General features: G+C 59.0%; 9 protein-coding genes across 9 annotated transcripts; 4 read left to right on the forward strand and 5 right to left on the reverse strand.

The window, feature by feature from the left end:
* Positions 1–45: 45 nt before the first annotated feature.
* On the reverse strand, positions 46–3,021 carry DL89DRAFT_320336 (uncharacterized protein; the record flags this gene model as incomplete). Its single annotated transcript, XM_040891199.1, has 2 exons — positions 46–2,548; positions 2,945–3,021. The coding sequence occupies 2 exons, from the start codon at positions 3,019–3,021 to the stop codon at positions 121–123; spliced, it is 2,505 nt and encodes an 834-aa protein (XP_040748140.1). The 3' UTR covers positions 46–120.
* A 452-nt stretch (positions 3,022–3,473) lies between these two features.
* On the reverse strand, positions 3,474–4,637 carry DL89DRAFT_219911 (putative ATPase family AAA domain-containing protein 1; the record flags this gene model as incomplete). Its single annotated transcript, XM_040884424.1, has 1 exon — positions 3,474–4,637. One exon carries the CDS (start codon positions 4,635–4,637, stop codon positions 3,474–3,476), a length of 1,164 nt encoding a protein of 387 aa, XP_040748141.1.
* Positions 4,638–7,697: 3,060 nt separating this feature from the next.
* Positions 7,698–9,179, reverse strand: DL89DRAFT_264726 (uncharacterized protein). The gene is made up of 2 exons (XM_040886349.1): positions 8,717–9,179; positions 7,698–7,987 (listed from the first exon to the last, which is right to left on the reverse strand). The coding sequence occupies exons 1-2, from the start codon at positions 9,063–9,065 to the stop codon at positions 7,854–7,856; spliced, it is 483 nt and encodes a 160-aa protein (XP_040748142.1). The 5' UTR covers positions 9,066–9,179; the 3' UTR covers positions 7,698–7,853.
* Positions 9,180–10,222: 1,043 nt separating this feature from the next.
* DL89DRAFT_264729 (uncharacterized protein) lies at positions 10,223–10,781 on the reverse strand (the record flags this gene model as incomplete). The annotated part of the gene is made up of 1 exon (XM_040886350.1): positions 10,223–10,781. A coding segment is annotated over exon 1 (224 nt), but the record flags the coding sequence as incomplete, so codon positions are not given.
* A 1,168-nt stretch (positions 10,782–11,949) lies between these two features.
* Positions 11,950–13,652, reverse strand: DL89DRAFT_264730 (uncharacterized protein). Its single transcript, XM_040886351.1, is given in 5 exon segments — positions 11,950–12,262; positions 12,297–12,639; positions 12,713–12,804; positions 12,824–13,141; positions 13,171–13,652. 5 exon segments carry the CDS (start codon positions 13,552–13,554, stop codon positions 11,996–11,998), a joined length of 1,404 nt encoding a protein of 467 aa, XP_040748144.1. The 5' UTR covers positions 13,555–13,652; the 3' UTR covers positions 11,950–11,995.
* Positions 13,653–14,948: 1,296 nt separating this feature from the next.
* Positions 14,949–15,708, forward strand: DL89DRAFT_24616 (uncharacterized protein). The gene has a single exon (XM_040885104.1). The coding sequence runs from the start codon at positions 15,140–15,142 to the stop codon at positions 15,617–15,619; it is 480 nt and encodes a 159-aa protein (XP_040748145.1). The 5' UTR covers positions 14,949–15,139; the 3' UTR covers positions 15,620–15,708.
* A 1,419-nt stretch (positions 15,709–17,127) lies between these two features.
* Positions 17,128–22,789, forward strand: DL89DRAFT_290388 (ARM repeat-containing protein; the record flags this gene model as incomplete). The annotated part of the gene is made up of 8 exons (XM_040890078.1): positions 17,128–18,005; positions 18,053–21,231; positions 21,269–21,477; positions 21,521–21,685; positions 21,726–21,788; positions 21,840–21,923; positions 21,967–22,029; positions 22,064–22,789. 8 exons carry the CDS (start codon positions 17,128–17,130, stop codon positions 22,787–22,789), a joined length of 5,367 nt encoding a protein of 1,788 aa, XP_040748146.1.
* Positions 22,790–23,623: 834 nt separating this feature from the next.
* On the forward strand, positions 23,624–25,453 carry DL89DRAFT_24620 (glycoside hydrolase). The gene has a single exon (XM_040885106.1). The coding sequence runs from the start codon at positions 24,042–24,044 to the stop codon at positions 25,212–25,214; it is 1,173 nt and encodes a 390-aa protein (XP_040748147.1). The 5' UTR covers positions 23,624–24,041; the 3' UTR covers positions 25,215–25,453.
* A 729-nt stretch (positions 25,454–26,182) lies between these two features.
* Positions 26,183–27,219, forward strand: DL89DRAFT_264732 (glycoside hydrolase). Its single transcript, XM_040886352.1, has one exon. The coding sequence runs from the start codon at positions 26,235–26,237 to the stop codon at positions 27,147–27,149; it is 915 nt and encodes a 304-aa protein (XP_040748148.1). The 5' UTR covers positions 26,183–26,234; the 3' UTR covers positions 27,150–27,219.
* Positions 27,220–27,486: the final 267 nt, after the last annotated feature.

The raw sequence follows: 27,486 nt of genomic DNA on the forward strand, positions 1-27,486 counted from the left end.
ACGTCGATGGTTGCGATTTCCTGCGTGCTTGTATTTGCTACATTTGTTGCCTTTTAATCATATTAATCTTTAGAGTATGTGTATTGCAAAACGTGTTTTTGGACTGGGAGAGATTATCGGCTACGACCACACGTCCTCCTGGTAGCGGGAGGCCTTGCGCATCTCGGCCAGCCACTGGGCAGCAGTGTCCACTGGCACGCCGGCCTTGTCGGCGATCAGAGCAGCCAGGGCTCGGGTCACGTCCTTGGCCATGGCCTTGGCGTCGCCGCACACGTAGATGTGGGCCCGCGGCGGACCGGTGAGCTTGTCCTGGCCCGCCAGCAAGGCCTCGAAGACAGCGTCGGCGTGCTCGGCCAGACGGTGCTGCACGTAGATCTTGTTGGCCTGGTCGCGCGAGAAGGCCGTGATGACCTGCGACTGCGGAGCCACGGTGCGGATGTCGTCGAACAGACGCGCCAGCTCGTCCTCATACATGTAGTCGTGGACAGCCGTGCGCGCGCCGAAGAACAGCAGCGCCGTGCCCTGCGCCGACTCGGGGTTGGCACGTGCCTGGTGGGCGCGCTCCTGCACAAAGCCGCGCATGGGCGCCAGGCCAGTGCCGGGCCCAATCATGATGATCGGCACCGCGGGGTCGGTGGGCAGACGGAACTGCGACTTGCGGATATACACCGGCAGGGCCAGCTGGCGGTCGACCGGCGGATGGATGGTGTAGGAGCCCAGCACATGGCCCTTGTTGTCCGCCACCACTGGAGCACCGGACGCGTCGTGCGTCGGCAGCGCAGCATTCTCGCTGACCAGCACTCCATCGGGCAGCGACACCGCACGGTCGCCCTGCAGATAGCGCTTGACACCCAGCAAAAAGTTCGTGGCCACGCCGGAGCGCGTCAGACCAAGCTTGGCGTCGGCGGGCCCGGCGGCTGCCTCATACTGCAGAACCACAGCAGTGATGCTGGGCGTCTCGGGCGCCACGCGCGCGCTGGACGAGATGGAGTAGAAGCGCGGCTGCATACGCGGGCACAGCTCGAACACCGCGGCCGGCGGCAGCATCAGCAGGTCGGTTTCGCCGGCCGTGCGTTCGGCGGCATGCACAGCGTTAAGCAGCCGCGCCAGCGACAGGCACCCGGCGCCCACCTTCTGCGCATGCGCGTCCTTGTCGTTGGCCAGTGGGCCCAGGAAATCACGGGCGGCGGCGCTGGTCGCAAACGGCAGCACCAGCGACTTGATCTGCGCGCGTGGCACCGGCAGCGCTATCTCCAGGTAGTGCCGCAGCGCCGCGCGGTATGTGGTTACGTGCGGGAACAGCGCCTGCTGCGCTGCGTGCGGGTCTGCCGCTGCCACGCTGATCGCCTGATCCGCGCGGTCCAGCAGCCCCAGCGCCGCCAGCAGCAGATCAACCTCCTCGTCCGAGTTCTGCGCATAAACGCCGATGTGGTCGCCGGCCTCGTACCGCATGCCCGACCCCGCCAGGTCCACCTCCACGTGCAGCACGTGGCGGTCGGCCCCTGGCGTCAGCTCCGCCGCTGCCTTGACCGGCGCCTGGAACGGGTGCCGTGCGTCGAACGCCTCAGCCGACGCATACAGCTGCCCCGCCGTCCACGCGTCGCTACCGCCGGTCTCGGTGACCGTCCATGTGAGCGCCGGCGCTCCGCCTGCGTCCTCATCGGGCGTGGCCGACCCGAACATGGCGCGGATCAGCGGCAGCGTCTTGTCCTTCCACTGAGCAAAGTCCTCCTCAATGTCGACGTCGTCGTCTCCCTCGCCGCGCTCGCCAATGCGCTGCGCCCCCAGCGCCTGCAGCCGGCTGTCCATGATGCGCGCGTGCGAGTTGAACTGCTCATACGTGTTGTTGCCCAGCCCAAACACTGCAAACCGCACGTCCGCCAGGGGCTGCTCCATGTCCAGCATCCCCGCCTTGTCCTCTGGCTCGCGGAACTCGGGCACCTCCGACTCCTCGGGCGACTCGCGGTTCGACACAAATGCATCGTACCACTGCTCCATGTTGTCAGTCGGCTCGCCCTCGCCCGTCGTCGCCAGAATCAGCACCGCCAGCTCGTCCTCGTTCAGCGCCGCCATCCCGTGGAAGTCGTACAGCTCCGGGTCCAGCACCAGCGGACGCACTGCCGCCGACTGCAGCTCCTTCGCCAGCCGCGTCGCAAAGTCCTCCGCCGTGCCCGTCTGCGACCCGTAGAATATCACCACGTTCTTGCCCGCATTGCGCATCTTCAGCACAAAGTCCCGCTCCTCGTTGTACTCGTCCGCCCCGCTGCTGCCGTCAGCACCCCCCGCCAGCGCCGCCTTCTGCGCTATCGTCATCTCGGGCTTGCGCGCCCCAAACAGCGTCTTGCGGAACAGGAACGTTGCCGCTCCCACCAGCACCCCCGAGACAATCACCATGTCGCCCCACTCCACCTTTGACGATGTGCTCATCTCTTTCTGCGAGCCTGTACTGTCTTGCCGCTTGCCCTGGTCAGCTGCTGTGCTGCTGTCCGATGTTAAATGGAAATACCCAAGAACGATGCCCAGGAACCCGATTCCCCGGAACCCTGTACTTGTTGAGAACCTGAAAGACTCGTGCGATGAAAACTACTCCCCAGTTGACGGTATGGTAAAAGCAAAACCACACCGAGTGTGCAAACTCGTACCGCGTTGGGAAATCCACGATGTGCCTAATTACAAGTGATGCTTGCTGAAATGAAGCAGCAACGACAAAATCTACCTTCTGAAAATAAAAAGTTAGGGAAAAGCCCGTGGAGAAGGTAAAGACCAAGTTTGTTCAAGAAAATAGGGACAGAGGAGAGAAAGCGGATGAAAGTAGCGCGCAATTCCTGACCCTTATAACCGATAATAAAAAATACCGGCCATGCCTCAACGCTGAAAGCCTCCTGCTGGTTCCGCAATCTTCCTCGCAGAACCTGCCCCTGCCTCCTATTTGCACATGCCAAACAGGGCCGCTGCCGGGACGCCGCCTTGTCGCTTCTCCTCAGCGTATGCTGCAATGCCTCCCTGCTTGCCTGGGAGCATTGGCTGTCATATATGTTTGCAAAGGGATCACGCCGCCGCCTCCAGCTGCACTCTTTTGCGAGTCTCTAGCCATCCCGCCACTATCTCTCACACCCAACAAACTAGCTCCTTCCCCGTTTACCTCATGTGAATGGGCTTCCCGTGCCACTATCTCAACTCCACCCTATTCATCTCCACAACGCCTCAGCATACCTTCTTGGTTCGCGTCGAGCAGTGGCCAAGCTGCCTGACTGCCACCTCCACCATACACGCTGAGCTCGGTGCTTCATTTAATCCCCTCAAGCGCTAATGCAGCATACATACAGCCAATCGCAGCGCTTTCTCTAATCGGTCCGGACTCATGCCCCCACATTCACGATTTCGGACTGGCCGACAAGTTCCCAAGTCACCAAACAAAGTGCGAAAAAGCCTCTATGCGCATCCGTCATATATTGCTGGGTCAACATGTATGTCTATTTCTTTGTGTCCTCGTCTGCCTTGGCCGCTCCACCTTCGCCAAGGCCCGGAGAATCCCTGCTGGCCTTACTTTCCTCCTCTGCCGGCTGGCCCGCAAACCCAATCGTATGCGTGCGCTTCCGCTCCTGCGCTCCGTCTCCATATATCTTGTCCCACTTGCGCAGCTCCATCAGCGACTCCATCTGGTCCGACGAGCTGGCCGCCACCTTCTTCAGCGCCTGCTCAAAGTGCCGCATCCCCAAGCTGATCGTCCCGCCCACCGCCCTAGTCGCCCGTAGCTTGTCCATGCTGCCGTTGTCCCCGACCTCCTGCCGCACCCGCTCGCGCAGTGCTGCCAGCGCCGCTGCCACACACAGGTTCTTCAGATCCGACCCCGAGAACCCCTGCGTGCGCCCAGAGATCGCCGCCAAATCTATTCCCTCCTCCACGGCCTCGCCTGCCAAATGAATCTCCAGGATCTGCGCCCGCTCCTTTTCCCCCGGCAGGTCCACCAGGATCCGCCGCGGCAGCCGCCGCAGGATTGCATCGTCAAGGTCGAACGGCCGGTTTGTCGCCGCCATCACCATCACCCGCGATGCATTGCCCCGGCTCGTATTCATCCCGTCCCACTCGGCCATGATCTGGTTCATCACGTCCCGCCGGAACTTGTTCGGCTCGCCCGACGACCGCGCCGAAAACAGCGCGTCCACCTCATCGATGAACACCACGCATGGCGCCAGCTTGCGCGCAAGCGTAAATACGGCCTCTGCCAGCTTCTCGCCCTCCCCGACGTACTTGTCGTACACGTCGCTTGCCCGGATGTTCAGCACCACGCTGCCCGACTCCTTTGCCACCGCCTTCGCCAGCATCGTCTTGCCCGTCCCCGGCGGCCCGAACAGCAGGATCCCTGACACACCGTGCCGCTTCAGCACCCCCTGGCTAAAGTACTCCGGCCGGAGCATCGGCAGCGTGATGATCTCTTGCAGCGTCGTCACTGTCTCTGGCTGCACGCACACCTGCGAGAATCCGGTCGGGATGCTCTGCGGGTCCACAATGCTGCCCACTAAGCGCTGCTCATATTCGTTCAGCTGCTTCTTGGCCTGCTGGATCCGCCTCTTGGCCGACGGCACCGATGCTGGCGTCTTCGCTGCGCTGTCAGCATCGCCCACATCCTCGTCCATTCCATCATGCTCGCTACCGACTTCGGACCACTCCGTATATGCAGGTGTTGAGTCAGCTGCGGCTACGCTGATCACACCGGGCTTCTCGGAAGCCTCTGCTCTTGTGGCCGCACCATCTTCCTCTGAGGCAGCCGCAGCCACTTTAGGCGCAGCAGAAGCCACAAGCTCGGCGAGCTCATCCGGCGGCAGCACAACGTCATAGTCGTCCTCGACCTTGCGGCCCACCCCAATCTCGCCAAAATCGATCTGCCGTGCATCGTCTTGCTTGTCCTGCGGATACCCAAGCACGCCATGTCTGAGCGCCACATGCGAGTCGATCAACTGCGTCCACGCCTGCCTCAGATGCCGCGACCCCAGCACTGCCTTCTGTGCGCCATCAATCAGAATGCTCGGATCGTTCTTGATGTGCTCCAGTGTCAGCGTCTCCTTGATAGCTGCTGCATGTGCCAGCGACACCCAGCGGTGCAGGAACGTCTCGCCAAAGAAATACCGCCGCGCTGTGTCGTCCGGCAGACACCGCAGCATGGCCAGCAGCGGCCGATGGTCGAGGTGCCATGCGCGCGCCTGCTGCTTCAAGATCACCTGCATGTCGGATTCGTAAAACAGTGGCTTGCGCTCAAACAACACCTTCTGAGTGCCTCCGTCTGCTTCGTTGCCAGTGAGCCTAGACAGGTGCGCTGCTTCGTCTGCTGTCAGCTGCAGCCCAGGGATCCGGTACAGTAGGCAGATGTTGCGGATCACACGTGTATTGCGGTCCAGACACTGATCAGCCACCATCGACTGCCGCAGCGACCCAATAACCGGCTCACGCTCTGCATCGCCGATGCTGGCAAACTCTGGCACCCGCATGTCGCATGGCTCCGCCATTACCTTGCTGTTTGGTGGCGGGATTCCGACCCGCGCAAACAGCGGCAACTCTTCCGGCTGCTGCTGCTGCTTCGCATGCCTCGACCCGCCACTAGACAAACCGCCCAGCGCACGGGGGAGCCGCCCGCTGCCAGGCGACCCGCCTACCTGCACGACCTGCACTCCGAGCCGCCCGTTGACAGCATTATGCATGTCCTCGCCCAGCAGACCCTCGACGATACTGTTCATGTTGCGCTCCAGCCCTGCGCCGCGATCGGCACTTGGTGCTAGGGCAACAGGTGTCGACGGATTGACATCAAAAGGCGGGAGTCCAGGCGGCGGCGTGTCCATGTGGAACCAGCTCGGATGCAGCAGCCCAACTACCATCACAGGCTGCGACTCTGCATTGGCATTGTGCTTGGCAACACACGCTGCCAGCCGCGTGAACAGCGTGTACCCGATCCGCGTGTTTAGCAGGTCCCCCAGATGCTTAATAGCCAAGATGCGCGGCCGTGCTGGATCGCCGGTTTGTAGGGTCACAAAATCCGTCAGCACCCGGTCAAGCTTTTCGGTGGCCTCACGCGATAACGGATTGGTCATCATCTCACGCGATAGCACTGGCTCGCCACCTGCATCTTCGTCGGCCGCATCCAGTCGCTCGCCAGATCCACCCCTACCAGAGCCGCTCGAAAAACTGGCCCGGATCGCATCTGCCACTCTATCGGCCACACGCTTCCTGCTGTCAGAATCCCGCTCATTGTCGACACCATCGACATCATCCTCGTCTGATCGCGGCGATTTGGGTGAGCCTTCGGGCGACTGCGGCCGCTCAACCTGTTCGCTGAGCGAATCTCCCTCATCGTTGAACTTTTTGCGGGCGATCCCGGCAAAGAACGGCATACTACGGCCAGGCGCATCGCCAGATCCGCTAGTATCCAGATCGGGCGGCGGCGAGTACGGGTGGCTGACGATCGTCAGGTCCTCGAGCACTGGGTCAATGCGGGCTGTCAGCACAGCCCAGTCGGGGATATCGATTGCAGTCAGCTGTGCACCTGTGCGCCGGGCTGTGTCGGAAAGGAGCTCGACCGAGTAGGCTTCGGACCACGGATCCTCAGCATACAAGAGCATGTGGCTGCGGCGCACCAGCCCTGTAAGAACCGTGCTTTGAATATCGCTAAGGATCACTGGATCGAATGCGCGCTCGACAAACCCAGCACCCGTCTGCTCTGTTGGTGCTACGACACTGGTGGAAAGATCCGACACCGCGGGTGTGCTAGCAGTAGCAGACCCTGGCTTATCCGAATTAGTCCTACTGCTACCGGGCGTCCTACCGTTGCCCCCTGACCCACCGCCGCTGCTGGCACCAAGTACCGGCTGTGCATGCAGCTCTAGCGGCTTCAGCTGCTCTACAAACGCCGCACGCAGCGCCGATGTGCGCCTTGCTGGATCAGCCGGCACCCCATTGCCGTTGGAAGTTCCCTGTATGTCCTTCGTCTCCAGGAGCTCTTTCAGCGCCCGTCGCCGCGCTGCTTCATTTGTCAGCTCTTTTGTGCGCAGCGCCGCTGCCTCACGTAGGCCAATCCGCCCGCTCCTCCACCGAGTTCCATCTATAGGCAGGCTTGGCTTATCAGTGCATGTGCGGGAACGCATCCACGCGATTGGGCTGTATGTGCTTTACCTTTGGCAGTCTGACTAATTGGCGTCAGGTGGAATGCACGGCGCGGAATTTGTACTGTGGTCGTCCGCTTAATAGCAGCCGGGCTCCTCGCAGTCACAACAGCTCGCAGCATTCTTAATTTTCTGTTTCGCGCGCTCCAGCCTTGCTGTTTTGAATAACAAGTGTAAAGGGAATAAGGTTATGTAAGCGCTGTTTCGAATGCGCAAAAGGGGAAGAGGAGGGGTTCGGGACACATACCAAGAGCCGCAAGACTGGCACGCTGAGCCTCTGAGCTTGATGTCCATGGGTGCCGAGATACTTGCTGACCAAATATCAATTAGATTTTGTGATGCGGGCCAGCCGCTGGCAGATTCGGATCTATCGATCAAGGCGTATGTGAGGTGCTGGTGGCTGTTCCAAGCCATGGCCGTCTCTACCCACCTACAGTGTGAATGTTGCTGCATTGTCGCATAGGGGAGGTTCATGATGATGTAGCAGCAAATGGCGGATCTGAGATTCGCGATGGAAAATGAAACACAAATGAATTCAAACTAATAACGAGATCTAAGGAAAACAAGAAACGTGCTCGTGTACTGCTGGACACTAATTTTTGGCTTCGGCTATGACATAAAATAAGAGTGGATGAGGTGCGTGGAGATATAATGGATGAAGCCAATGGCTGGATATGGCCGCCAACGATGATGGAGCATGAGCTAGCGGTCGACCGATCGCACAATATCAACTAGCTTTTCGACCTCATCGACAATCGCGCACATTGCCGAGTTGGCGTTTTCGAGCTCCTTTGAGAGGTCCTGGAGGACGCTATCGTACTGGTTTGTTACGCTGGCTACAGGGTGGCAGAAAGTGCACATGTGTCAGTATTCACGTATTCACGTATTCACGTATTCATGTATTCACGTATTCACGTAGTGATATCGAGCGCACAATACCAGTGCATTTCGGTGCGGCTTCCTACCCACTGATGCTTGCTGTTCGTCTTGCTGCCGCGATTGCGGTATCATTTGCTGGGCTGATAAGGAGAACAGTCAAAATTTAGATGGAATGTTAATCAGTTGTAGCTGGTGATAGTCGCTCGTAGGAACTGGTAATAAACCGGGTGAGGATGGGCAGCAAATGGCAGCAACAGTAATTGACACAATTTCACGAGCGCAGGCGATCCTTTGTAAGAGGCAAGCGCCAAGCAATTGAAACCGCCATTACGCAACGTGTGCAATTGCGTGCCCCACCACGCCCAGAGACAAGCCGGAACACAACGAGTGTCGGGAGGCCACTATGCACCCAGGCCGGCATGTTAGCTGGAAGCAGCGATGTGCCAAGAGATCTTCCTGCAATTTACCCGGCCAACTCCCTGCCCGCCATGGGGGCTATTGTCAAAGAGTAAACAATTCATCGTTGCAATTGATCGCCGCCTCATCAATAACAGAATTAGCAAAAAGCAGGGGCAGAACAAAAAAGAAGCCGGTGGCCAGCTAACAGGAGGGGCGCTTTGTGTAAACCGCAGAGTGCGAGCTAGCACGCGTTGCTCCCCTTATGCATGCACCCCGGCTATAGTTACCTTCAGAAGCAACCCGCTGTTCCCGAATTGCAGCCAGCTCTGCCTCAAGCTGATGCACCCTTCCCATCAAGTCATTGCGTCGCTGGATCAGCTCGCGCTCGCGCTGTCGCTGTCGCTCACGCATTCGTGCGGCCGCCTGCGTGTTCCTGCGTCGTCGCTCACTTATCAGCTGGCTCTCCTGCACCTCTTGCTCTTCAGCCATCGCCTGTCGATGCTCATCCGGGTTGCCGCGAGGAAGAATTCGTGGGTAGCTTATGCTTTTTGTAGCACTCCCGCTGGTGTCTCCCGGCTTCTGCTGCTGCTGCTGGTTCTCAAGGGAATTCTGCGATGGAGAGCGCGATAAAGACATCGTCTATGTGTGCGAGGGAGGCGTCTATGTTTCAATTAGATTATATCAGATTGGTGAAGCGCGGGTGTCGTGGCAGGCGAGATATTAGAGGCCTGTATCTTTGTATCTTTGTATGTTGAGCAGTTTTATATCGTGTTCAGGCAGTGCATGATGTCATGTAAAGGGAGCGTAGGAAAGGAGGGAGAGATATGGCCAGCAGCTAAAAATATAGCAGGGCCTATGAAGGAAGGTAGTACGACAAATAATAATAAAAATTACACGGTGGAAAAAAGAGAGCGAAAAGGAGAGGGAATCTATCGTCAACAGGATTGTGAGGGGCTAAATAAAAGCTCCTTTGTTTTCTAAAACCCGTAATTACCAGCAAATACCAAACAATTATTGTAATGTGAACTCTGGTGCTGTGTAAAGCAGGACCCAGCGTGCAACCTTACCCCTTGTAGAGCCTGGGCGGGAATAAATCAGCGGGGCAATGAAGGGGTGGAGAATAAGCACACCACCTAGGTCCTGATCGCGATCACTTTATATAGCAATCCAGCTCAGATATCCCCCTGAGCAGCGCCGATAAATAAAGACGCTTGTAGCACGCTAAACAGGGCTAGTCGAAAGAGCGCTGTGCTACCGACCATCCTATTCATCAAAAGCCCTGGAGGCTGCACGCAGGCAATCAGCTATCACGCAACAAGGTGCCATCCACAGCAGCTGGAACTCAACACACGAGTGAGCGGCCAAATATAGCTTGATTTGGGCTGGGAGGTCGGACAGCGGGTTGGGTTGGCTCAGCTTTCTTGGTATGCTTTTGTGGCCATTGCTGGCTTTCAAAGTGGCCACGGAGCATCAGAAAAGCCGATACCCCACCCTGTGCCGCTGTGCTCACCCCCCCTCCATCCCACTCTCCAGCACACTGGCCATGTTGTTGTTGTTGTTGTTGTTGAAGGGATTTATAAATGGGATAACGACTGGATCAATATGATCGGGACTGGTGACTCCCAAAGCGTGCGAGAGAAGAGTACCTCAGTGCCATGCAATCCCATGTCTGTGCAGCTAGCATTTCTTCGTGTCCTCTGCTCCAAAAATAGCCCTGGCAAATATTGCAAATACAGCAAAACAAACTGAAATACCCGAAAGAGTGGCAAAATCGGGTTACAATCCGGGCGTGGCAAGCAATTTATGAAGCGGAGCACAAGCGCAGGTTTATCCGAGGGGGTTTGACCAGCTCACAGCATAAAACACCCAGGCTCCTAGCGCAGAAAATAGCCGTGCCTGCTGCAGATATCGTGAAACAGCAGGCTAAGTGCATGCTATTGCTTGAGCCAGGCACATAGTATGGCGAAGCGGGCTGTGAAGGCAAGCCCGGTCAGTTCTCCTTCGCATCGCTGCTCATTTCGCGAATGTATTGGATAGCAGCAGTCTGAGCACGCAGGCGCACCCAGATGACATTGATAGTCCGAGAGGACCAGTGTATGCCCCAAGCACGAGTCGGGCACCAAGGGGAAGAGCCAGAGGATGCTACGATCTGTGGGAACCATACCTGTTTCCTCTAAGCAGCCAACAGGAGTTTGCACACTCAAGCGTGGTTTCGCTGTAACCGCTGTACTATACATACCTTGATAGAGAACACGCGGATACAGCAAGTAGTATTACAGGCAGTGCGAAGGCCGTAAACCAGACGAGTTTTTTCCTGCTCCCTTAGTTGGCTGCAATGTGGGAGTATCTAGGAGCAACGGGTATCAGGATTCTGCCACTCAATTATAGTGCGCTCTGTACCATGCGTCAGCTGCTTTTCGATGAGCGAGCCTGAAAGCAGCGAAAGTAAGCCGTCGGGAGTCGCACGTGCAATGCTGGACGGCCAAAATATACAAGGACAATTTTCTCTGAATTGCTGATATCTGGAGGCGCGTTTGTAGTAGAGGTATGAGCGTCCGATGTGTAAACCCGTATTCTATGCAGAACTGAATGAGGTAAGCATAACGTAAACCAAAGGAATAGCCGAAACACGTCACCCTCTCACGTACGGTGGTGTATATTTCCGATATTATTGACTGAGAGCAATTAAAACGGTGCTGAAAACATTCAGGGGGGAGAAAAAAGAGTGCTGAAAGTCGTTGTCTGGCAAAAAGTGTAAATAAAATATTCAAACAATGTGCGAAATTTTTTATGCTTCGCAGCACATAATTTGGCTTTAGTGAGTTGGCAGGCACGTCACCAACAATTTTGTTGGGCCCACAGGGCGGCAACAGCGCCCTCCCATCGACATAGATTTATGTAGCCCAGTGCGAATCCAGCTAATAAAAGAGCAACAAAGATTGCCACCAGCTGCAGAGTAAATGCCTACTATGCATACCAGTCACTGGCTCTGCCCCTGTTTACCCAGCCCGCATTCCCGAACTAGAGCGGGATGTTGGGGATATGCGTGATCCGTGGACGCTGGAACTGGCAGCACCGCTCATCGTTCAACGTTTGCGCGCTCAATAGTGTGCTTGGTGTTGGGCCGCATACCTGAACGGTCTGGGCCGGGTTATCAGGCGGCCTTGGTATATGGTCCCCATGCACATCCATCCAGGCTTCTGGTTGAACCCGTGGTGTCGTCGTGTGTGCCATTGAGCGGGCAGCAGTTGTAGCGAGCAATTAGAGACCCGGCGCCAGGTTGCCCTCTGCTATGCCCTTGGCATGTGCACGCATCGGTGGACGCTGCTAAGGACTTTCTGCTTCATACGATAGTGCTTTTGTGCTTTCGAAACCAGCAGGCTCCGTGTGCAGAGTACTTCAACCAGCCCGCTAGCGCTGGCGGGCTGCAGGCTCTGCTGCTGACATTCTCGCACTATTGCTGGGCCACCAGCAATAGTGGAGGACGCTCCGCTAGAATTCCAGGCAGTAGGCGGGTAAACTGGTAACATGATAAATTTATTGGGAAAAGCTAGTAGGGTACGATATCAGTGCTTGTTGCGGTACATGTCCTTGCGGTGCGAGGGCAGCTCCTGGCGGTTGCGCACCATCCAGGCGATTCCGCAGGCATTGCACAGCGTTTTTGGGCCATTCGGCCCTTGGCGCGGAATCGGGGTCCCGCTGCTGTCGCATCCACAGTGCTGGCACTCCCAGTTGCTTAAATCGACCCTTGTGTGCTGCCGTGGCGTTGATACCCGCGACGGCGTGCCCTGCTGTGATGTCGATGTGGCTGTTTGGATACGGATGGTCGAGTGCTGTGAGCGGCGGCCACTTGGCGAAGCCGTCCACGTGTGGTGCCAGCGCCGCATCGACTGCTGACGTCGACAAGGCCGCCTGTGCATAGTATGCTGGGTTGATGCTAGGTGCCAGAACTGTCGGTGCGACCCCTGGCTCGTGCGGTAGGGCTTCAGGCGGCAAAAAATTGAACGATCTGATGTGCCCGCGCTCTGACCGACGCATGCGGCGGTAGCTGCGCTCCTTGTGCATCCACATGCGGTCGAGCTCCTCGGCCGTGAGAACCTCGACGCTGGGGCCCCACGCATTGGCCATGTCGGGAGGTCGGAATGCCGACTCAACTGGGTTCTGCCTAAGCCAGTGTGCGTCGCCTGCTTCAATAAGCTCCTTCTGCAGCCTCGCAATCTCCTCGCGCACGCGGTGCGCCACTAGCGGCGGATACTCGCCAGCCCAGCCCCAAATCGCGGCACAGGCACTTGGCAAACTCCTCGGGCTTGGTGTCTAGCGGTTCGAGAATGTCCCACTCGACGCGGTCCCGCAGCACATGGGAACCGATCTGGATCTCCAAGGTTGAGAACCACACGCAGCTCGATGGCCGACACATCAGCGGAGTCCACAGCGACGTACTCGGCGACCTGCTGGCGGATCAGCTGGGCGATATGGACCTGTGCGCTGGCCTTGCCATCGGCAGGCAGCGCCAGGTCTGCGCAGTATATGGCCGCAAACTGTTCAGGCGTGATAATGCGCTCCTTTGCGTTCCACACAAACACGTCATGCAGACGGAAATCGCCAACCTCCAGCTCGATCCGGATAGGAACCAGCAGCTCGTCCTGTTGCGCCAGCCATTTTGCCTGGTCGTCCCGTAGATGCCAATGGGCCGTGCGACGCCGCGCACGCTTCTGCATTCGCGTCGTATGCAGGACTGTACACCGATGCCGCTCATCGGCTCGGCCTCCTGCGACTTGCCGTCACGCGACTCGCTGTCGTTCTTTACCGACCCGCCATCGGTCTCAAACATCGATTCGGTGTCGTCCTCAACTCCGTACTCGTTCTCCGAGTCCGAGCTCCACTCGCGCAGGTTACGCCGGCTGCCGCGCGTCGACCGGGTGCGTGTCAGGCGGCCGCTGCTGGTAGTCATGCCGCCATGGACACTGCCGGCGCCATTTCCGGCGCCTGTGGTGTTCCCGGATGCTGAGAGGACGAGCATGGCAGAGCCACCCTCTTTAAGACGCTCTACGTAGGCGCTGCCGAACAAGCCCATGCGCCGGAGCTGCTGTGCATTGGCAATCTGCGCGCTCTGTGCTGAATTCATTGTCCACGCTGTGTGATATGTGTGGCCGGATGCGGAGTGAGTGAGTGAGTGAGTGAGAGACTGTATGTTGGAAGCGCTGGGAAGAACTCGAATTCTACAGACTAAAGGAAGGCAAAAAACAATGCGAATTTCGCCAGTGTCTACGCGAACAAGGCCACTATTTTTCCATCGCGGCTCGCCGACTTCCAGCATTCCGCGAGCCGAGCTGGGTTCCGGTTTTTTTTTCTGGCCGCAGGCTGTGGCCGCAGGCAGATTGCATGTGTGCAAAATTTGGACTGGGGGTGTGCACATTTTTTCGCGTGCCAACCCCTGCAACCCGGGCAGCGCTTGTAGCCCCGACTCTCTCCTCTCCATACTTCTCCTTGCCTCGCTAGACACACAGAGCATTGAATATTTCTGATAAAGGTACATAGCACAGGGTCGGCGTCTGGCACCGGCGGGCGCAATCGGGCGGGCGCAATCGGGCGGCCAACGGAATGCAACAATTGATTCAGCCTTCCTTCTCCCAAACTTAGGAGCAACTCTGACATTTCCAAGAAGCGACACAGACCGTGGTTCCGTTAGCAACCAGCTCTAGAGAAAACCAAAACTACCAATAGCGATCAGACTACTGCTTGGCGTCTATCACTATCTCAAGTCTTTCGTCGAGACCGTTTATTACCAACTTTTGCAATGAGCGAAGCCGTGGCAGCAGAGGGCGAGTTTGCGTGGGGTCCGTACACAGAGCGCCTGAACGAGCTGGTGACAGCATCGCGTGTCAACGACCGGACGCGCCCTGTTTACCGCCGATCTCATGCCACAGATCGCCGCGCACCCGCTCAGCGACAAGGAGCTGGTGGGGCTGGTGCGCACGCTCACACTGACGGTCTCTCGCTACGTCGACCGCGAGTCGCGCAGCCTCGTGCTGGCAGCGCTCCGGGAGCTCAGCGTCAAAAAGGCCAGCGTGTTTGTAGAGGTCATTGTCGGCGTGCTTGGGCCGATCGTGGCCTCGGCGCAGCCCAAGACCAGCGACTCGCCTGACATGGTGGGCGCGACACCGGCGGCCAAATTCGTGCTGCTGACGTGGATCAACCTGGCGCTGCCAGTTCCGGTCACGCAGCTGAAGAAGGATCCGGCCGAGCTGGAGAAGAACACGGCGTGGGTGAAGCTGGTGGAGATGGCGGCGCTTCCTGATCTGGGGCACTTCGCCGTCCAGCGCCAGCATCAAGGACCAGAAGATCAACTCGGTATCGAATAGCGCACATCACGATGTCTGGCGCACGCTGCGCTCATGCCCAGTCCTGACAGCGCCGATGCTGAGCATCTTAACGCGCCCAGCAAGCGGCAGCGAGGCAGGTGTGCTGATCGGTAACATTGTCGGGACAGCGATCCGTCCTGGCGGACAAGCCCGGCAAGAGTGGCGATGGCGGTGCGGCGCTGAAGCAGGTTGAGCAGTTCAAAGACACGATCGTTTCGTACATTCGACAAGGTGCTGATCAGTGCAAAGGCACCAGTTTCGTATGCCAGCGTAGCGGATCTGGGCGACTTCTTGCGGCGGTTCGTTGCAGCGGACTTCGACAAGCTGTTCAAGCCGTCGATTACCAAGATGCTGCTGCGGTCACCGGAAGCTGTGCTGCCGACGTGCTACTGGCTGCTGAAGTGTCTGAGCAACGATGTTGATCTGGCCGCAGTATACATTGACATGTTTGCTGACCAGATCGCCAGCAACCTGCTCAAGAGCTCAAAGGACAAGGTGCGCGAGACCGCTGCCCTGCTGTTTGAGTCGCTGGCCAGCACACCGCGCTCGATCGAGGATGCCACCAAGGCGGCCGAGATTGCCACCAAGCCGCTGACTGCCGGCCGCTACACGCAGGCAGACCACCGCGTAGGTGTTCTACAATCTGCTGGGCAGTGTGCGCGCCGGGCCTGGCAACGGGTGGGCGTCGTCGGTGGCGATCTTGCCTGCTCTGCTGAAGATGACAGCCAAGGAGACGCAGGAGGCGCCTGTCAACGCAGTACTCAGCGCTATTGGCAGCCATGTCAGCGTTGTAATCGAGTATCTGCGCACGGCCGAGGCTGGTGCTGACGGTGCTGCGCAGTGTGAAGAGGCGCTGAAGGCGTTCTCGGACGCAGCCAAGAAGGGCCTGGCGCTTCCGGACAAGTCGGCGCTGGTGCGGCAGGCGTGGGCGGCCAATGCGATCGGTGAACCCCTGTGGTCAGCAGTCGCGCAGCTTGGCGGGATCGACCCACCTGTGGTTTGCGTCGTCAGTCCACCCGCTGGTGCAGGCGCTGGCCGCAGTCGCTGTGAAGGCCGCAGCAAACCCGCTCACTGCTGGCACAACCCTGGAAGCCCATGTCGGAGTAGCGCTGGCCCTGCATTCGGCTGAGCCCATTCCCAATGCCAATGCCAACGACCTCATTGGACCTCGTCACTGGGTCCGAAAAGTCGCTCCTGCTGTGGGACAAGGTGTACCACAAGGCTGCCAGCCCACGCGAGCTGACGTGGGTGCTGCGTGCAGCCGAGATGCTGTTCAACAATGGCTGCAGCGACCCGCGTCTGGCTGGTCTGATTACCTGGTCTCTGTGCCGCTTCCCAGAGCCCACGCTGGCGACTACTCGGGGAGCCCTGCAGGTTGTCCAGGCAATGAGCACCAGCGATGCTGCCAGGCTGTGGGAGCTGGTAGAGCCAAGCTTTGTGGCTGAAATGGCCAAGTCGCTGGAGCTGGAGCGCATCAGGTACAAATGGACGGGGATTCTGGCGGCAGTCGCATCAGGAATCAACGCCGAGGAAGTCTCGCAGGAGAAGAAGAGCGACGTGCTGGTATCCATGGCCTTGGCGGCGCACCACCCGGCAGTTCTGAAGGAGTCGGGCCGCTCGAGCTTCTGGATTGAGACCATCCTGCGCGCGCGCGTGGACCCAGGTGAGCTGTGCCACGGGATTCCTGGCGGCACTGCGGCAGGCGATCGAGCTGGCCATGCAGGGCTCGTCTGAGGGCGGCCAGGCACAATTTGACTCGGCAGTCAACCTGATCAAGGATCTGGTGTTCATCGGCAGCGACAGCGTTGCGCTGCGGCTGCTCGAGTTTGCCCGCGAGAGCATCAATCCTGACAGCCTGAGCCTGGTTTCGCAGCACGACATTGCAGTGTGGCGGACTCCCAAGGACCAGCTGCTGGAGGACCCAGTTGTCGAGAAGGAGCGTGCCAAGCAGGGAGGCAAGAACAAGAAGGACGACTGGGAGGCTCAGCTGCGGGAGGAGCTGGCGCGCAAGCACAACAAGGTGCGCAAGCTGACCAGCGAAGAGCAGGAGATGGTTGACAAGCAGTGGGCCAAGGAGAATGCAGCGCGTGCCAAGGTTGAGGCGGCCTACCATGGACTGACCTGCGGTCTGGCGACCGTCAGGGCTGTGGTCCGCGGCAGCTTGAGTGTGGCCAGCACGTGCATGCTGGAGCTGGTGCGTATTGTTGTCGAGCGGGCTGTCATTGGCGGTGGTTCCGTCAGCGAGGCTCTGGCAGGCGAGGCGATCCGCGACACGCTGCTGGACATGAGCAAGGCCTGCCGACGGGCTTGAGGAGGCGCTGCGCACGCCAATTGCCATGGGTCTGCTGCGGGCGCGCGGCTTTGCCAGCGTGATCCCCCAGGGCTGGCTGTACGAGTCCATGGAGGACCTGGCCACGCGTCTGTACTACAGCCTGCGCGTCAGCTGCGAGCACCAGCCACTGCCTTCGGCCGGGTTCAACTTTTTGTTCCCGTTCATGCAGGCGACCTCTGAGCAAGGCGGCTGGGGCCGCAAGATCAAGCGTGGGGTTGAGGAGCACGACGAGTATGCGCAGATGGACCACGCAGCCGAGCAGCTGACGATGGTAGTGGCCATTCTGGGCTTCCACGCGCACTTTGGCAATGTCTCCGAGATGCCGCGCAAGGAGATGATCGAGCTGCTGGTGCTTCTGATGGCCACGCAGCCGATGCTGCTGGCCCAGTGCCGCACCAGCTTGGTCAAGATGGCCGAGGAGATGGAGGGAACCGACACTCCGCTGGAGCGCGACGCGCTGCTCGATGGCCTGCTGCGTCCTGACAGTGTTGTGCGCAGCGCGTGCCTGGCGGCGCTTGACTTTATTGACCTGACGGATCTGGAGTTCTCGGCCAAGCTGTGGGTCAACACTGGCGCGTCCGAAGACGATGCTGTTGCGCTGGTTGAAAATGCCGAGCTGGCCCGCACGCTGTGGGCTGAAAACGGCATGGAGGTGCTGCCGGAGCTCATTGACGGCATTGTGCCGTACCTGAACCACGATGCGGCGGAGATCCGCACCTGCGCTGCCAAGTCCATTGGCTATGCAGTGCAGGAGCGCCTGGCGCTGGCCGAGGACGAGGAGGAGACCGACATCACCGCTGACGGCGTCAATGCCGAGATTGACCAGCTGCTGGTGGCCCTGCAGGATGCGTACCGCAAGTGGTACATTTCGCTGGACCCCGAGTACGACGCCTTTTGGCATTGTCGTGCCGGGCACGCAGAACCGCCAGGACATTGCCGCCACTCGTGTCGCGGTGGCTGACTCGTTCCTGCATCTGGCTCCGCTGCTGCAGACGGCGGGTCCAGGTCAAGAGCCTGATCGCCTTCCTGGTCCACGACCGTGCGCTGGGCGAGCGGGCTGAGTCTGTGCGTTCGCACATGCTCTCTGCCGGTGCCCAGGCAGTGGCTGCCCACGGCTCGCAGTGGTCGGGCGAGCTCCTGCCGATTCTCGAAAAGTTCCTATCCGAGCCCGACGAGGGCACTGAGTCGTACGACTACATCCGCGAGGGCGTGGTTGTGCTGCTGGGTCGGCTGGCGCAGCATCTGCCGAACGGCGAGGAGGCACGCGTGGCCGATGCGGTCGACCAGCTGGTGGCCACTCTGGCGACGCCCTCTGAGGCTGTGCAGAGCGCAGTCAGCGAGTGCCTTCCGCCTCTGGCCAAGCGCCTGTCTGAGGACAAGTTTGGCAGCGTCATTGACGGTATTGTCGACGTGCTGCTGAACGGCGAGCGGTACTCGCAGCGGCGTGGTGCGGCCTACGGTCTGTCTGGTTTGATCAAGGGCCGCGGACTGGCGGCGCTGAAGAAGTATGCAATCATCGACAAGCTGCGCGAGGCATGCAACAACACCAAGTCGTTCCAGCAGCGCCAGGGCTCGCTGTTTGCATTTGAGACGCTGTCAGGCAAGATGGGCCGGCTGTTTGAGCCGTACATTATCCAGTTCCTGCCGCTGCTCCTGTCGCGCTTCAGCGACGCCAATGCCGATGTGCGTGAGGCCGCCAGCGACGCGGCGCGTGTGATCATGGCCAACATCTCTGGGCACGGTGTCAAGCTGATTCTGCCGTCTGCTCTGACGGGTCTCAGCGACGACCAGTGGCGCACCAAGAAGGGCAGTGTCGAGGTGCTCGGCTCCATGGCGTACTGTGCTCCCAAGCAGCTGTCGGTGTCGCTGCCCACCATTGTGCCGCGCATTATCGAGGTCCTGACTGACACACACCACCAGGTGGCGGCGGCTGCGCGCGAGGCGCTGCTGCGGTTCGGCGAGGTCATCCATAACCCTGAGATCCAGGAGCTGGTTCCAGTTCTGCTGGGCGCCCTTGACGACCCGGCCAACAAGACCGACTCGGCGCTGCGTACGCTGCTGTACACGGCCTTTATCCACTACATCGATGCGCCGTCGCTGGCGCTGGTGGTGCCGATTATCCAGCGTGGTATGCGCGCACGCATGGCGTCGACCAAGCGTAATGCGTCGCAGATCATGGGCTCGATGGCGACGCTGACGGATCCCAAGGACCTGGTACCCTATCTTGATTCGCTGGTGCCTCTGCTGCGCGGTGTGCTTGTGGACCCTGTTCCTGAAACGCGTGCCACGTCGGCCAAGGCCCTGGGCTCGCTGGTGCAGAAGCTGGGCGAAACGCAGTTCCCGAGCCTGGTGGCTGACCTAGTGAAGGTGCTCAAGAGCGACGCGTCGGGTGTCGATCGGGCTGGAGCTGCGCAGGGTCTGTCTGAGGTCCTGTCGGGTATCGGCATGGAGCGTCTCGAGGGCCTGGTTCCCGAGATCCTGGCCAACTGCAACTCGTCGCGCGTGCCTGTGCGCGAGGGCTTCATGATGCTGCTGATCTACCTTCCGGTGACGTTCGGCGAGGAGTTCCAGAAGTTCCTGCCGCAGGTGATCCCGCCTGTTCTGTCCGGCTTGGCCGACGAGAACGAGCAGGTCAGAGACGCTGCTCTGCGCGCCGGCCGCATCCTGGTCATGTCGTATTCCAAGACGGCTGTCGACCAGCTGCTGCCCGAGCTGCTGGCTGGCGTGCAGCACGAGTCGTGGCGCATCCGCCACTCGTCGATCGAGCTGCTCGGAGAGTTCCTGTTCCGGGTCGCCGGTATCAGCGGCAAGCAGGCCGAGAAGGAGCGCGAGGAGGCGCGTGCTCAGTTCTTTGCTGTCCAGGAAGGCGGCGAGGATGGCGAGGATGGCGAGGGTGCTGGCGAAGGCGGCGAGGGTGCTGGTGAGGCTGGCGAGGGCTCTGACGAGGACGAGGACGACGAGCTGGCCATCTCGAGCAACCTGCGCAACGTGCTGAACGAGAACCTGGGAGCCGAGCGCTGCAACTCTGTGCTGGCGTCGCTGTATGTGGCCCGCAGTGACGTGTCGGCGATGGTGCGCCAGGCGGCGTTCTCAGTGTGGAAGAGCATTGTCAGCCATACGCCACGCACGCTGCGCGAGTGCCTACCCAAGATCATGGACATTGTGCTGAGCGGTCTGGCGGCAGACGAGTACGAGCGCCGCACAACCGCTGCTCGCACACTCGGCGACCTTGTGCGCAAGCTGGGCGAGTCGATCATGGCCGAGATTGTGCCGATTCTGGAGAAGGCCCTGTCCGACCAGACTTCTGGAGCAGCCGGTGGCGTGCGCCACGGAGTGTTTATCGGTCTGTCGGAGATCCTGCAGTCAGCAGGCAAGTCATACATCGACGTGTATGCTGACGCGATGATCCCGCTGGTCCGCCGCGGCCTGTGCGACGAGGACGCCATGGTGCGCGAGGCGGCAGCCTCAGCCTTTGACAGCCTGCAGCAGGCTGTTGGCCCGAGCATCATTGATTCGGTGGTCCCACCGCTGCTCACAGCGCTGACTGTGCAGCAGGGCGGCGAGGGAGCCAAGGACGCAATTCTCCCGGGCATCAATGCCGAGCACGCGCTCGAAGCTCTGCGCGAGCTGATGGCAGTGCGTGCCAACGTGGTGTTCCCGGTCCTGATCCCGACACTGACAGCCAAGCCTGTGACAGCGTTCCACGCCCAGGCCCTGGCATCTCTGATCCAGGTGTCTGGCAGCAGCTTGAGCAGGCGGCTGCCGCAGATCCTGGTGTCGCTGTTCGAGTCGCTGCCAGTACACCACGCCAATGGCGATGCCGAGGCGGAGAGTGCCCTGCGCGACACTGTGCGTGTGGTGGTGACTGCGGCAGCGCAGGACGAGGACACGCTCGAGGCCCTGATGATGCTGTTCCATGAGTCGGTCAAGATCAACGAGAGCACCAAGCTCAGCGAGGCGCCGGAGGTCGTGTCGCGTGTGGCCGAGGCGTGCTTTGCGCTGGCCGCCATGTGCCAGGCGTTCGGGCCAGGCTCTGCAGCGCGCGGGCGCACTGTGCTTGGTACACATGTGATCGACTGGCTGCGGGTGCTTATTGACCTGCTGGCAGGTGCCGTCGGATCTGGTGGTCAAGGCGGCCTGGACAGCGCTCGACGCGCTGGTCAAGACTGTGCCCAAGGAGGACTTTGACGGCTATGTCGGCCCGGTGAGCCGCTCAGTGAAGCGGGCTACCGACTCGCTGCCTGTGGGCACCACGACGCTGCCTGGCTTCGATCTGCCCAAGGGCGTGGGCCCGATCCTGCCCATCTACGCCCAGGGTCTGCTGGTTGGCTCGGCCGACTCCAAGGAGCGCGCTGTGCGTGGCATGGCGCGTCTTGTGCGGTTCACGAGCCCTGCAGCCCTGCGGCCGTTCGCGAACTGGCATTACGGGTCCGCTGATTCGTATTGTCGGAGACCGTCACCCAGCCAACGTCAAGGCAGCGATTCTCAGCACGCTTGGCCTGCTGCTGACGCAGATTCCGGCGCTGATGCGCCCGTTCCTGCCGCAGCTGCAGCGCACGTTTGTGCGTGGCCTGCACCGAGCAGGACGATGCAGTCCGCCAGCGTGCTGCCATGGCTCTGTCCAGCCTTGATTCCGCTGCAGCCAGCGTCTTGATCCGCTGGTCAGTGAGCTGACGGCCGGAATCCGCCAGGCTGAGGCTCTTGGCATGCGCCTAGCCTATGATGAAGGCCATTCGGGCCGTGCTGCGTGCTCCCAACGCGAAGTCGCTCTCTGCCAACAGCGTGCAGGGCATCGAAGACGTCGTTGTTGACAAGGCCAATGGCGATGGTGGACGCCGTCGAGGGCAGCGCCGATTTCCGCTGGCAGGCGCTCAAGAGCGAATGCTTCGGCGCCCTGTGCGCTATGGTGCCTGCCGAGGATGCGTCTCCGCCTTGTCGAGCAGTACGCGCTGGCCACCTCTGACGACCCGTCAGAGACCCAGGCGCTGAAGCTGCGGGCTATGGCTGCCGCTCTGGCTGCCGCTCCGCAGGTCTTTGCCCAGTCGGAGGCCCTGCAGAGCAGCATTGTTGCTGGCGTCGAGCAGGCGCTTGTGCCCAGCACCTCGGTGCACCAGCCGATGGCTGCTCTTCAGGCCATCGGTGTGGCGAAGTCTGCTTTGCTGCAAAGGGAGGTAGCTACCCCTGGCAGCGCCATTGTCGAGCCGCTGGTGTCTGCGCTGGTGCGTGCTGTCGACCCTGCAACCATGTCGGCCTTTGACTCGGAGACGCAGCAGGCTGCGCTGGCTGCGCTCAAGTCGCTGGCCAAGCGCCGCTACGCAGACCTCATCGAGAGTGTGCGTGACCAGGTCGTCATGGCCGCCATGGCACATGTGCGCGACCGCAACATCCAGGTCAAGCTGGCCGCCGAGCGCTGCGCTCTGTACGCCCTGCGCATGGCGCGCGTGCCGGCCGAGGACTTTGACGGATCCGACGAAGCCCTCAAGGCGTATGTCGAGAACATGGGCGGCGCCAGCTCCGAGAAGGGCAAGCAGGTGCTGGACTACCAGCGGCGCGTGCTGAACAAGCTGGCCGAGAGCACCCGCGAGCTCGACTACCTCAGCGACGACGACGAGGACCGGGCTGCCAACCACAATGACGAGGACGACGATGAGGACAATGCCGAGTAACTGCATTTTTCTCCAGGATTATTAAACCAACAAGTAAACAAACATTTCTATGTTTACAATGGCGTGGCAGATGCCTTCGCTATTCGCTTTGTAAAACGTGCGAATCGTGGCAATTATGTGGTCGGATACTCAGGCTTTGTGGCGTGTGCGCCTTGTCATATATTGACAGGTGCGATGGGCCAAGCCTGTACATGGTGTGCTTGAGGGCAATATGCTATTTTCCTTTTCGCACCGCTGTCTCCCAGGCTTTTGCATCTGCATTTGCATGTGCAAATCCCTCCCCTCAAAAGCAGCGCCTCTCGCTGTGTTGCGCCATGAGATGGTCAAGACATCCTGGCTGCACACTACGTATAGCGCGGCAAATAACATGCAATAGGAGGAGCCCGTACATCTGGTTCTGCAGAGCTGAGAATAAAAGCAGCCGCTGGCGGACCGCGTTTGCTTCGCGCTGTTGCTGAATGGGGACCGGTCGGTGGAGCCAATTAATGGAGATGCGCGCTATTTGGGGGATGTTGGTGATCGCCATTCCTGGCCTTGTTCAGGTCGCTTGCCCCACCAGGGCAAAATGGGCCGCTGAATAAACTGCCGGCGGTGTGGACACGCAAAGCAGATCGCGCTGCACTAGCATTTCCTGGGGTAAACGGCGCTGTGCCTGGCTGGTGGTCGACGCTTGCATGGCTCATGGCGGGAGTCTGGTGGACATGGTGCCACTGCGACACACCCGCGGCCAGCATAGAGCGGACACCGGTTTTGATACCGGGCTTCTAGAAGAGAAGGTGTGCCCATGTAGCACACAGGCTGGTGGCAGGCCCCTTGCATTCGGGCTCATTGTCAGGCCATCAAAATCGCGTCAGTGTGGAAGCTGTGTTGAATGTTTTTTTTTGGGAATCTGAGTGTGAGACGATGTCGATCCTTCCCGGCCCGCCAACCGGTCCTTCTATTTTTTTCCTCATACAGCCATTGTTTTGCATCTTGGGCTGCCTTGCCCACAGCGGTCTGCCTGCCTTGCGCGGTTTTTAAGGACGGAGTTCTGGCACAGCCTTCGGCTTCTGATCCTTCACTGCTTTTCGCACTCCTACTCCTCCTTCCCTTCTCTCTCCCTCCTTTTTCGAGCTCCCTTTCGAACCTTTGAGGACACTAAATAGGCCGGTTCTATTACTGCTCCTCTTGCCCCTTCCCCTACAACCCCCGCGTTCCCTGTTACCAGGATACACTTCCTACATATACTCGAAGCGGAAACATAGCACCAACAATGCAGGTCATTATTTCCTTTGTCTTTGCGCTTTTCGTGTTCACTCTGGCCAACATTGGTGTGTCGGCTGCCCCGGTGCCGCAGAACATTGGCGACGCGCTGGACATCCAGTACAACGCTGCCACCAACCCCTACGCAAACGTCAACTGGTCGCCGTCGCCTGCTGCCGCCGCAGCTGTTTCGCCTGCTGAGCAGGCGCCCGCTGCCCCCACCACCACGGAGGCTGCCGCCACTAGCTCGGCTGCTCCCGCTACCTCTGCTGCCCCAGTGACCACCGAGGCTGCTCCCGCCCCAGCCTCCTACTCCACCTCCGCCGCCGCCCCTTCGCCGTCGACCAGCACCGACAGCAGCAAGCCCCTGTGGGGCTTGGCGTACTCGCCGTACAACAACGATGGCTCGTGCCCCGATCAGTCGGCCGTCACCGCCCAGCTGCAGAAGCTGGTCTCTGTCACCGACAACATCCGCCTGTACTCGACCGACTGCTCGCAGCTCGAGTTTGTGCTGAAGGCAATCTCTGAGAACAACCTGAACCTTGGCGTGTACGCCGGTATCTGGACCACGGACGGTGCCTCGCGTGTGCAGTCGGACCTCGAGAGCTTTGTCTCGGCCGTCCATGCGCACCCGGGACTCGTCAAGGGTGTGTCGGTCGGTAACGAGGATCTGTTCAAGGGCATGGCTGAGTCCACCCTGATCGGCTACATCAACCAGGTGCGCTCGCGCCTGCAGTCCGAGGGCCTCGGCAACATCCCCGTGTACACCACCGAGACCGACGCCAAGGTCACCTCGACTCTGATTGACGCCATCGACCTTGTGCAGGTCAACATCTACGCTGTGTTCGATGCCACCTTCACGTCCATCTCCAACTCGGTGCAGTCTGTGATTGCCCGCGCCAACAACATCCGCGGCATGGCAGGCAGCAAGCCTGTCCGCCTCGGCGAGACCGGCTGGGCCTCGGCTGGCACCTCAGGCCCCTGCCCTCTGACCCTCGCCAACCAGCAGCAGTACACTCAGGCGTTCCGCTGCGCCGCCAAGAGCAGCAACCTGGACTACTTCTTCTTCGAGGCAAAGAATGCCGACTGGAAGACGGGCGCGTCCCTGCTTGAGAAGAACTTTGGTGTCTTTGACTCGTCGTTCAACGCCAAGTTCAACCTCAACTCCCTGGGCTCGTGCTAGGCAACTGCACCCCCTGCCTTCCATCGCGTGTACTTTTAGCACACATTCTTCACCGTCGACGTATATCTCAGCTTTCTCTCCAACCCCCACCTCCCCTACGTCCTTTTGATATGCTCTACGAACCTCAATGTCTCTTTTCTCTCTCCATTTCTTATGTTTTTTATTATTGGGCTTTTCTTCGTTGACTAGATTTTTCTTTCGTTCGATATGACAATACAATCTGCTTGAATCATCATTCGACTGCGTTCCACGGATCTGTGGAACATAGGGCCGTATCTAGACGGGTTGGGGTAGTTATGTGTCCAACCGAACGTTTCCAGTATAGAAATCTGCCTCCAGTGGTTTCACTGTGCTTGACACCAATACATAGCCTGGTAGTCTTGCTGTCAAGCACCGCGGACATGGCATATTTAGCTTTTGGAGGGAAGAGGTCCCTCTCATATGACCACGTGTAAAGATGCGCACTTGGAAGCAGCCGCCTGGTTGCTTTGTGGGAATCCACGCAGGATGCATGGTGAGCGGCGTGTTCGCATGAGGCCCTTTGACTTAATCCCCTTTCTAGAATGCATGTGGTAGTGGCATCGAGGGCGGGAGGAGCGCGTTGCTATGCACGATGACTCCATTCTTCGTCGCCGCACATATAATATGCCAGTGTACGCTTCGGAGGTTTTCCCGTTATTTCTGGCACGCCCTTAACCCTGGAGGTGACGATAATTAAATATTAAGGAGGCAAACCCGGGGGAGGCTAGAAAGCAAGGGGTGATTTATAAATAGAAAAGCAAGGCTCCGCAGCCCTTACTATTCACCCCCATTTAGCCTGCAAAATGCATATGCACTTTATTAATGTAGAGTCGAGTATGAGCACTAAATCTGCTACCATGTCCTTTTGATGTGAGCAACTGTGCCAGACTGTATATAAACCAACTTGTTTTCTGGCAGCAATATAATCTACACATCAATTCAAACCTGCATTACCATTCACATTGCATTACACCATCAATACCTCTTCACCCACCTACGATGCTGGCCATCTACTCCACCCTCCTCGCACTTGCACTGACGCTAATCGCAAGCGTTGTCACCGCAAAAACCCCAGTGTCTAACCGACCGCTTTGGGGTCTGTGCTACTCGCCGTACAACAACGACGGATCATGCCCTGCTTATGAGTCAGTCGAAAGCGGTCTGAACGCCGTAGCCGATGTTGCCAAAAACATTCGTCTGTTCTCAACCGACTGCAGCCAGCTCAAGTTTGCACTAAAAGCGATCACAAAGAACGACCTCGACATGGGTGTCTATGCTGGGCTGTGGATCACTGACGGCGACCAACGCAAGAACTCGGATGTGGCTGCTTTCATTGACGCTGCCAAAGCCTACAATTCATCGGGCCTGATCCGCGGCGTGTCTGTAGGCAACGAGGAAACATTCAAGAACATGGATTCTGCGCAAGTCGTTGGCCATATCAACGACGTTCGCTCCAGGCTGCGTGGTGCTGGGCTCGGACATATCCCTGTGTACACCACTGATGTCGATAGCCACTTTACGCCGGAAATGGCCAAGGCCAGCGACGTGGTCAACGTTAACGTGTACTCGATGTTTGATGGGAGCCCGATAACCATGGACCAAGCCGTGCAGCGGGTGATTGCCCGCGCCAACCATGTCCGCGATTCGGTCGCCCAGGGAAAGAAGGTGCGCATCAGCGAGTCGGGATGGGCAGCGGGGGGCAATCTGAAGGGCATGCCGCTGACCTTGGAAAACCAGCAGAGCTACCTGCGCAAGTTCAAGTGTGCTGCCGAGAAGGCAGGCTTCGAGTATTTTTTCTTCGAGGCGAAGAACGCCGACTGGAAGAAGAGCATGGAGCAGGCAGACTACGAGTACAACTTTGGCGTCTTTGACTCCAACTTTGGCCACAAGCTTGACTTTAGCATCAAGTGCTGAAAGCACTGCATAGTCACATTCTTCACATGTAAAACATTTCATCACAACTGCGTATACCCTTCAACATGGCATCACATTCTGCATTATGAAAGGGCTATTATATTGGTAGCTGCGTAGGAGCAAAATGTCCAAGCTGCACTCATTGCGGAAAAATGTAAAAATAACTGCGCGATGAGGTGAGGTATCGCACGTATGATCCCAAATGCCCCTGCAAAACTTCCAGAAGGCACTGCGCAACAGCTATTTTTTCCTCTGCCTCAAGGGCTCATGGCCGCCGTATATCTGCAATAGGCGTATTCTACACCTGGGCATGGCAAGCGGATTTTCCGACGCCGTG

The sequence above is a fragment of the Linderina pennispora genome (genome assembly GCF_002104995.1).
Source record: "Linderina pennispora strain ATCC 12442 chromosome Unknown DL89scaffold_1, whole genome shotgun sequence".
Classification (NCBI taxonomy): Eukaryota; Fungi; Kickxellomycota; class Kickxellomycetes; order Kickxellales; family Kickxellaceae; genus Linderina; species Linderina pennispora.